Source organism: Sesamum indicum, linkage group LG10, assembly GCF_000512975.1.
Source record: "Sesamum indicum cultivar Zhongzhi No. 13 linkage group LG10, S_indicum_v1.0, whole genome shotgun sequence".
NCBI classification, from domain to species: domain Eukaryota; kingdom Viridiplantae; phylum Streptophyta; class Magnoliopsida; order Lamiales; family Pedaliaceae; genus Sesamum; species Sesamum indicum.
The window spans coordinates 807,974-818,448 of record NC_026154.1 but is presented as its reverse complement, the minus strand read 5'-3'; the positions used below and the strand labels follow the sequence as shown (position 1 = coordinate 818,448).

The 10,475-nt window shown below is 37.0% G+C and overlaps 2 protein-coding genes across 3 annotated transcripts; one reads left to right on the top strand and one right to left on the bottom strand.

Moving 5' to 3' along the window:
• LOC105171589 lies at positions 1,272-1,606 on the top strand. The gene has a single exon (XM_011092750.2). The coding sequence runs from the start codon at positions 1,277-1,279 to the stop codon at positions 1,388-1,390; it is 114 nt and encodes a 37-aa protein (XP_011091052.1). The 5' UTR covers positions 1,272-1,276; the 3' UTR covers positions 1,391-1,606.
• On the bottom strand, positions 3,598-10,469 carry LOC105171402 (DUF21 domain-containing protein At4g14240). Of its 2 annotated transcripts, XM_011092503.2 has the most exons (13): positions 10,136-10,469; positions 9,345-9,421; positions 8,249-8,332; positions 8,044-8,157; positions 6,838-6,921; positions 6,651-6,722; positions 6,078-6,145; positions 5,441-5,528; positions 5,294-5,367; positions 4,843-5,206; positions 4,706-4,752; positions 4,541-4,622; positions 3,598-4,242 (listed from the first exon to the last, which is right to left on the bottom strand). In XM_011092503.2, exons 1-13 carry the CDS (start codon positions 10,377-10,379, stop codon positions 4,132-4,134), a joined length of 1,509 nt encoding a protein of 502 aa, XP_011090805.1. In that variant the 5' UTR covers positions 10,380-10,469; the 3' UTR covers positions 3,598-4,131. The 2 variants fall into 2 exon arrangements, with proteins under 2 accessions (XP_011090805.1, XP_020553163.1); XM_020697504.1 differs by lacking the exon at positions 8,249-8,332.

The window sequence follows — 10,475 nt, the reverse complement described above, 5'->3', positions numbered from 1 at the left end:
TTGTAAAGAAATGCAACTGGAAACCAGTCCCCCCACCCCCACCCCCCCACCCCAGTGACCCACCATTCTTGGCTTTTGCCTCTCAATCTTTTCTTGACTCAAGAAAAGAAGGGGGCATAACGTTCCAATGGTAGAAACAACACTTGTCCCAATTAATGTTGTCAAAACAGGCTCTGCACTTGTCTTCTTGTCATTGGAGATTGGACAAGAGCCAAACTCTAGTCCCTGTTTGTGTGGGCATAAAATTGGAATAGGACTTCAAAAACTATGAGGAGGGCCAGAAGCAAATTATCCCAAACATGAGATTTTTGAACTGGATTATATTATATATCTCCGCGATGGAAGTTCTATCATAAGGTCCACATTGATCACATTGTGTTGTTGAAGATCTTATCTTTGATTCTTTTGCTTTACCTTGAGATAAGATAAATGTCTTGTTGTGGAAACTCATCTGCCCACTCTTTTGCATGGCAATGGGACACAATTTGGCACTTGATATTGAGATTTGATTTGGACAAATTAAGATATGTATGCAAACTAGCTGTTTAGATGAGTGTTGATATCTATATACGACGAGCGAGTGATTCTGATTGATAAGTGTTATAACGTGATTATCTTATATATCTTTACTAACGGAAAGTCTCACAGCTTTATTCTTGAAAATATGCTTTATGCATCAGGGAAGACATCAGGACTTTGGGATTAGATGCTGCTCAAATTTCTCGTCTATATTTGATGCAGGATGGTGCTTGCTACTTTCTCCCATTAATGACTAAACTATTTTTATACCTTTAGGGTTTGATTAGTCAAGTCTAGCTGTTAGAACTCACTTGAGGCTCCTGTTAAATGGGATCATGAAGACATGTGGTGGGCTCCCAGAAAAGTTGAGGGCCTATACACATCTAATCTTGAAACAAAGAGATAGAAAGAACACTATATATGTCCAAGAAAAGATAATCAATGAGGTGGGGTTTCAAGAATCATAATCAAACTAGCTAGCTTATTATAACAACCCACCCTCTGATCTGCCAAAATGATCGTTTAACTGATTGAAAAAGTGTTTTAGTGTAGATTGAGATAGGGTTATTGCACGTGATGTTTGTGTACTCTTAAGGGTACAAACTGTCCCCACAAACCAAACCCTCAAACTCGACTTTTAAGGCAAATTTCAAATACTTCATGAGTTTCTTGCAACAGTTTCCTCTAGTTTAAGAAGTCAATAAATTGGGACTCTTGCTCAAGTACTGAAATCTAGGAGTTATGGTCGACAGAAGAAATGGGGAAGAGATTTGGGAAGTGGAGAAGAATGGTGAAACAGCTAAGGGGAAAACTCTATATCATGAGAGTTTGCATTACTATGCTCCTGTGCTGGGATGACAAGTATTCTTGAAACACATACATATGTAGTACCATAATTATGTCTTCCTTAGTTTAAGGTTCTTGTTCTTATTGTAAGTTCTAGCAACCCTTCTTTCCTTTCTCTAGTTTGCAGGTTTATTTGCTAGCTAGATATATAGTTATCTTTTCATTTTGTGTAAATGGATATGCTTAGCTACAGTCATCTGTATACACATATTGTACATGTGTATGCATGTAGTATATTAGTTGACAGTTAATTATTACAGTTTGCGACGGTATTATGCATGCATGTGTGTGCAAATGACTTGTGCATGATACATGCAGATATAAGTAGACATGCGTAGTTCTGTACGAGGTTTGACGCATGTGCCCTTCCAGTATAGTCAATTCAACACTATAATAGAGTTTGAATGCGTATTGAATTGCTGAGTATATGTTTTCTGGTTTCTCTTTTACTTTATTGAGCTCATTAAAGGGTTCCTGTCAAAACACAACTGCAACTATTAGAATAAGGTAACAAATGGACAACTGTTTTAAGATGGAGGAAAACTATGTCCAAATCAAAATTTTCCTAGTAGGATTCAAATATTATAAGTTCGATTCTCTCTATTCATGTAAAGGTAGTATTAGTGGGTAATCTGTAACCATCTTTTTAAACGACTTATAGTCTTTGGGACCTGCCTCGACCCGTGATGGTATCAAGCCAAAAATAGAAACCATTTGAACCAACAAAAGAAAAACACAAATAGGAGAGGTGTGAGTGGTAAAAAAAGCCGGCAAATGCCTTCAGACAAGGTAGTATTAATAAAGTTGAGAAAACAAGATTAACATAATAATTTCATGCAAATGAAATCCCAAACAGCACTCTATATCAAGCTCATCAGTATACACATATATTATTCATGGAAAGACAAGATAACACACACACACACACACTAGAATCCAAATCCACCCTGAAAATCAGGGCTTTGTAAATCCATTTCCCATTGCAGGTTGAGACAAACAAATAAAGATTAACTTTATCAAGTCAGTCCTTTTCCATGGAGTTTGGCAGAGAGACAAACTGATGACTCTGCATATTCATCTTTTCCAAACAATGGGACCCTTTGCAAGTTGGCATCACAATCCCACCTATCAGAGCCCACCATCTGTCAACCACCAGAAATCCTACATCTATCATAATACTCTATATATACAGGACCTTACTAGCCAATATATTCCTGCACCATCATAACATTTATCTTAATTTAGCTCACAAAAAACTGTCTATTTTCATCAATTCCTGGAACTAAGAATCATACTGCCTGATCACAAGGTGTAAGGGCTCACATTTTCCTACAACTCATCGATCATATCTTAGCTCCCGACAAAATTACACCACAAAACTTGCCTCATTAATCAATTACCTGAAACCAAGATAGAAGAGTTTATTACCATGGCCTCAACTCCAGGGCAGAAGTTCCAGTCATGGCAGAAGTGCTCCCGTTACATTCAAGAGCAAAGAACACGAATTTACATCATATGGAGGTGTTCTATCATTCTAATACGATGCAAATTGGAAGGAATAAGCTTCGAAGATTGAGAGGGGAAGAGGGATATCAAATTTCAGTTCAAAGAGTCAATCAGTCATCATTTGGTAATGAGAAGAGTGGGATAATTACATGCCGGATGAGCAGTGTGTGGATCTTGATACATAGGGTGGCAGAGGGGGCTTCTGTCTGGTGCAAATCAATGCCAAACAGGTTTGGAACTCAAAACTTTCTGGCTAATCACTAGCCAAATTGTAAAAACAAGTGGAGATTTGAACAAAAATAAATGCAACTCTTTCATGCATATGCACACAGTATAAGATGGTAGAGAATTACACTACTTCTCTTGCTTTTCTGAACTAAGTTTCTTTCTTAAGTTTTAGCATTTTGATTTGGATGTGTCATTCAATTCGCAATGATATATTTCTCTAAAGGAAAAGGTATTCAAGAAAGATATGCTCCCACACCTGAAAATCCAAATCTGTACCACAGTAGAACTCCTAGAGTTCTACCAGCTGGAGCATTAAATGAAGATCATTATTATGAGAGTAACTTCTGGACTACTAGCTGGAGCATTAAATGAACTTAATAATTAAATGCCAGTAAAATAATACAATTTTTATAGTTAATGTTAAAATTAGTGGGTTGCAAGTCTTGAAATTAACTCATTTTGAATCAGACATCCTTGAAAACTAGAGAAATAAACAAGGGAACAATGGCAGCAAAACTTTCAACTATATTTGTAGTTTTACTTTGTACATTGTTTATTATTGCTGTTAAGAATGAATAATGTCCAGCTGGACATACATTGACCAAATGACATAAACATAAAACAGCCCCCATGATGTTCAGTATTTGGGGCCTTATATAACCAGGAAAAATAACGAATAACAAGATGACCCTATGTCAATCTTGAGTATTCCCCTGTACTTCGTTAACTACCAAACACCAGAGTATGAAGAAGGAACTGACACATATTTGGCTTACTGATCAACAGTAAACCAAACTTAAGCAATCTCTTCCCAAATTGATACATATAGCTCAAAAGAGCCAACGATATATTGCACTTGGCAACCTCTGATTCAACTTTATTATATAGCAAAATTATGGATCAACTTATAAAGGATAATATGTACTATTGAAGTTGTACAATGCTACTACACAAGGACTAGTCTCCATTCCTTACACCAAATTACAATACCTCTATGGACGGTTGCGAGGTCCAGCAAAAATATTGAAGTCTTCATTTATTATTTCCAGGAAGGGGCTCAACAGAATTGCTTGCAGTCTTTGTTGAACTGGAGTCACCATCGCCTGATTTCTTGGGGGTTTGTCCTTGCTTAGTTTGGCCTCCCTGAATTAATTTTAAGAAAAACATTCAAGAACTTGTAATAGAAATAAAAAATCAAATGCATGAAAAGTCTCGTCCTACTAAAACAATTTCAGATACACTTGTGTGTTCCTTCCCAACTCTTGATATCTTAAAATTGCCAAATATGAAGATCTCAATAAGGATGAATTATTATACTGTTCTACTTAAGGTGTACTTTTATTGTTTTCCGTGCATTAGATAGATACATTATGACTCCATGAACAATCCCATTATTTGAAAGTTTCCCCTTGTGTCAAGCACATCAGAGTAATTTACTTACAGCTCCTTTCAGGCTATTTAACCTCCGAGTTGACGGGGCACGTGCAACTGATGAAGCAGCTGCAGCTGCTACCACACGTATCCTTCAGCACAAGAGAATGTTATATAGTTTTTCCATCAGTAATCATCACATATATTGTAATTAAAGGCTCCAAGCCTCGGGTACCTTTTGTGAACATCAACAAATTCATCTGTCTCATCAACAATTTCCTCCTGTATCAACAAGAAAAAAGTTACAAATGGCCAACAAAAGGCAAAATGCAATACAGCAGTGGAGAAGCTAATCTAGAGGTAATAACTAACCTGCAAAAGTTCTTCAAATACATCTTCCAATGTGATGATACCAATAACTCCACCATCTTCAGAGTCCTCTGATGCAGGGGCCATTCCATCAGTAACTGCATCATTATATGTCCTGTTACTTCTGGAGGTTGACCGTGAGAACCTATCAATGTCAACAACAACAACATCTGCCTTCTCTTCTTTTTTCAATAACAATGGAGTGGTTAAGTCTGACTTCCCATTCGTAACTCCACTCTCCTCGGACCTCTGCACAGTAGATGGAGTATTTTTGTTTCTCCCTTTAGATTTCACCACAGCTGCCATATGACTGCTACCTTTCTGAAACTCGTTCAGTATGTCATACAGGGGCATATCTGCAGGAACACTGAGAAGAAACTTTTAAACAACTATTTCAACTTTACTTATAGGTGAAATGTGATCTGTAAGCATGCCAAAAAATTCAACAGCATACCGTGGAATTCTTCGAATAGAAACAGCACTCACTGGCGTCTCTGTTTCTGCTCTTACTGTGAGAAGACTCTTTACCTAATAGTCAAAAAAAGTTCATACATTACATGTTTATACACAGAGAATGAAATGTACAGTTCCAGAATTTTACCAATAAAAGTCCAATAATATTCTTTGGGTTCCCAGAATAGACAGGAACTCGACTATGACCACGAGCCAAAATCTTACCCATTGCTTCCCTGAGAGGGAAAATTCAATGTGAAATCTCTCTTGAATTAACAATTATGAACTCTGGTAGAACAGATGTCATGAAAAGTAAACACTAGTGACAGGACGGGGAACTTTAGAACAGGCTTTACTTTGGTATAGGCCTCAATTTTTCGTGTATGTGTGTGTGGGTATAAATATATATTATATATTCTTTTCTTCAAAAGGAACAGCATATATTTCCACACAATTCATACCAACTTCAGTTTTTCTTGTACTAGCTCATGAGTGTCAGAGTGTATGTCCAGCCTCAAAGTCAAACCCAATAGGTTTTCTATGTTGTCAAAGAAATTGAATACTTAGTGCAAAAAGATACAAGTGAATTTCCCACATGTAAACGTGAAAGTACCTTATCATAAACACAAGGGCAAGGTGTGTTAGCACAAGGGTTGAATTACACAGGATGAGGTTCGCAAAATTGAATTCACCCATATTTTTATCATTATTTGATTAACACGAGGAAATTGTTCTCCTAATTACAAACTGCAGGAAAACTGTTTCACCTGGTGAGCAATTCTTACCAGTCTAATTTTGAATTGACATCCAATGAAAATGTTGACTCAATTGGTGTCATGGCCGCCTCAGCAGTCTGTTTGCAGTTGCAGACAAATAAGGGAAGAAATGGAAATATATAGGACTTTCAAATAGTGCTCTAAAATTAAACTAGATCCCAGTATGATACAGACGCCATATTAAATTACAGGTCATAAACTAGCAAATTAAGTTTATAGGTGCAATCCGACAGGTTAACTTATGAGCGCAGTGCAACTACAAGAAATTGAAATTCCACTAAGAGGAGCATGGAAATATATATTTGTGATGAGTATCTGATTTTGACGCTATTGAGGATTCAAATGTATGGGTTCAAAAACTTTTGAATAATTTGTTTGATTAGTTTCTATCATTTTCAGGCCAAAAGGAACTAGAAATACTGGATAGAATAGCCCCACTTCCACATGTGTCATCTTTGGCGAAGATGTATTTCGAAGTCAAAGTTAAACCAGCTATCCCAATTTGAGAGGAAAAAAGAAAAAAGAAAAAGAGAGAGAGAGGGAGACAAAGGAATAAGGAAGTCAAAGCTTTTTTAAGCAGACCTTCTCTGTCAGATCCAGCGCTCCACTAATAATTGTTGTCTCATCATGTGTGAGTTCACCGCCTTTCCCAGCCTACAAACAAAATGACTGCTTAATGCTGTTCAAGGGTAATTGCAATGTTGGCTGGATAAATTTGCATTTCAGCAAATTAAAGATTTGAGTAGAACTAAAATATTACTATCATTACCTCCTGGCTGTGAATAGAGACAAGTGCCTTCAGCTGAGGACGTCTAAACAGTGCTTCATTATGTCCGAGTGCACAGTCCAGAATCTGAATTCACAAATAAATCAACTATTTCATGAAACCTTTTAAGTAGCTCCAGATGGGTTGTATGACTGGAAGTAGATAAATGAACAGTTCAAAATCTTGACGAGATTTCTAAATTATGAGGACAAGCACAGATTCGATCTTCTAGAAATATTCATCAATTGGGAGCACAGAACAACCAAGTTATGCTATAAAGTGAAAGCTTAGTCAACTATCTCCCATGTAATCTAAAATACTGAGAATTTGATGGTGTTACTCAATCTAGAGACTCATAAGAGAACGGAACACAAGGTACATGACAATCTTAATTGGCATAATATGATAAATTTACTAATCTGGAACAAACATTAGTACATAAAAAAGATAAAGGTAACTCATAACTATTGTCACAACTGGCAAAATATTGAGACTTTAAATCACAATTACCCTCAATTACATGCACTGCGGTGAAAATTCTGAATCTGGAAAATCCATATAGTTTCAAGAGGCTGACCATGTTCCTTGGTCGGCTATTTGCCTAACCACAGTTAGTTCTACAAAGCATACTTCATCATCCGGTATATTTGGTGCAAGTGCATCCTAATCATGCGATTCAACACCAAAGAAGCCTTAACTCATACTGATTGGAGGTCAGCTTTGTGGATTTTATTTCAACTTCACTCTATCAAGATTCAAAAGGCATCTCAAAAGAAAAACTACCTACATCCAAGTCATGAAATCTGATTAATGGGGCACCACTTTTACAAGTGTCAAATGCATATCAGCCAAGCTCATTGCAGGCCAACCATCAGGGAAACTGAGACAGGTGGGTGTTAGCTTGTCTGGCACACTCGACCTGGAATAATTCGATCATCAAAATGCAGACACAGGAAGATTCTAATATTTGTATCCCCTCTAGTTTGTCTTCATGCAAATTTTCAGCACTTTATATCTTATGCTGTGTCCTTTGAGCAACATTAAAGTTCCATGAACAGTAAACCGCCATAAAGAGATTCTCATTGGTTTTATGCTTGAATATCCACTTATACTTGGTTTACAGAATACCATTAATTGAACAACTATAGCCGATTGAATTCACAGGAATGAGTAAAAAATGTTCTCTTTGATGATTGGCGCACAAATTACCTTTCCAATTGGGTAAGAAATAGGATAGGATATAATCATCAGAATTCGCACAAGGCATACAAAATTTGCACCTACAGCCAGTCCGTATCTAGTGCATATGGCTTGAGGAATAACCTGACAACATAAAATCAAAAGAGAACTAATCACTAGATGAAACTAACCATGGATATAGATGATCAATGCTTCCATTAAAATCAATAAGTACCTCCCCAAAAAATAGAACAAAGGTCACAGAGAGTATGATGGCAAGATATTGATTGAAAATCTTGTCCAGGTAAATTGGAAGTGCCTACAAGATGCAAAAATGACAAAGAAACTGAACTTCTAGCATTGTCATTCAGTGACGTAACCAGCACAAAATGGTGAAAGGAATACATTAACAAATATTCCAGACAAAATATAGGGTTCACACAACTTTGTTTCTTTCACATTCAGCCTTACCTCAAAACAGATTTTCCTTTACCAGCCTCACCACAAAATCTTTAGACCAATTTAGATTTTTCACGTGTATTTTTTATTCTCCAGAACCAAGTATGCCCATGCTAAAATGATGCCTTCTATCCGTTGGAGAACTGTTTATCTAGGGGAAAAGAGAGGATGGAAAGGAAAATTCTTGTGCCACTTACTGAAAGGCATTGATGATGACACTTACTGAAAGGCATTGATTATGACAGTAACTAATGGTCGCATTAACACCAGAGAGGTCTAAACCTGCATCTGAGCACAAGAAATACAAAAGAAAAAAAACTCTCAATTTCAGTGTGCAACTTCATTATACCTTTCTGGGTGAACAGGTGCACTTCTTTCATTTTCCCCTTATCCGGTTGAAATAGGGTTGCAAGTGATAAGCGTAAACTTATGCGATTGCAGAAATAATCAACAAAATGGCAAAATTTTAATATTTTGCAAGTTACCCATGTATCATTTAATTTTGCTCACGTTATGGCTATCATAGCAGCATTCTTAACCACATTCACTACTTGAGTTCCGTATTCGTCCGGACAGAAGTATCACCTATATAATGTTAATAGGGTAGCATGAATAACAGAATAAATAAACTATGATTTATACAGAGTTATTGTGTTCATTAAACAAGTGTATATCATAAATTCTTGTGCCATTCCTGCAACAGCATTCCTGAGCTACAACTGCAGATTTTTCCTTATTACTTGCAACTGAAGCCATTTGAATTTGGATTAAGACCAACAGATAGTATCAGGTATCTTTGAGAGCCCCACTTCCTTGGATTGAATGCATAAATTCCAAAGTGGGTTGAAACAATATTAACATAAAAAATGCACCTCCATTGCAGCAGCGTTACATAAAAGCAACGTTACTAAAAGCTGGTGCTGTTTCTGAACCACTGGAAGTATTGCAGCTGAAAGAAACATTTTACAGTCAAAATCAAATGGGAAAAGAGACATACTCTTTAAAGATTAATGACAAATTGACACAGACACACACGTGCGCAGTCGCAAAAAAAAAAAAAAAAAAGAAACATACTTCCCTCCAAATTTATGATTTGGATAACGACTTTGCAGTTCGAATCAAATTTATTTTCAGTACTACAATTAGTTGTGACAATAAGTGTGATAACCAAGAGAGTGATAAAGGATAGTATGTCACATTTATGATTCAAGGAATACCACTCCTACTACTGTGCAGCAGGTTAACAAACAAGATATTAACGCTAGCAAGAATGATGATTAGAGGGAAAAGAAATACTACATGAAGTTAATAATTCTGCTGGCTTTTCTGATTTTTCAACAAAAATTCAATCTTTATCCAATTATCATCAGAAACACAAATTCCTATCAAAACCAACCTCACTTTAACCGTTTATAAATAATGATTTATTAAAAAAAAAAAATCACGTCCGGGGTCGATATAATTCTAGTGACGACTTCTGATTTTAAAAGAAACATTCAATCTTTATCTAATCAGAAACACTGAACGCAATCAAACCAACCTCATTACCAATCATTAACATACACAAGAACGATGTCGTTGTTGAACATCAGCATATCAACAATTCAACGACAACCAATAACAAAGACCAAATTATCTGTCCCAACGGGTTAAATGGACCGACCAGCCTGTTTTTTTTCAGTCGGAGTGCCACTGCGCTGGAGGATCTCGAGGTCGACGAGGCCAAGAGACATAAGGCCCAATGTTAGGCCCGACATTATCCCAGCGAACAGCACCAACAGGCACGATATCCCGGCGTAAAAAAACCACCAAAAATTCCCGAATTCTATCTCTGCCCCCAGTATGGCAGCGTTTTGGCGGTTCCTGATTGCCATGGATAGCAGCGCCACCGCGTTGATCGGGTGCATGATTGTATCTTCACCACACTCCTCTATTGATTCTCCCTCCCCTTGAAGCTTTCTGTGTACCGTACGTGCTGCAGTCTGAATGTACGGGGTGACAGT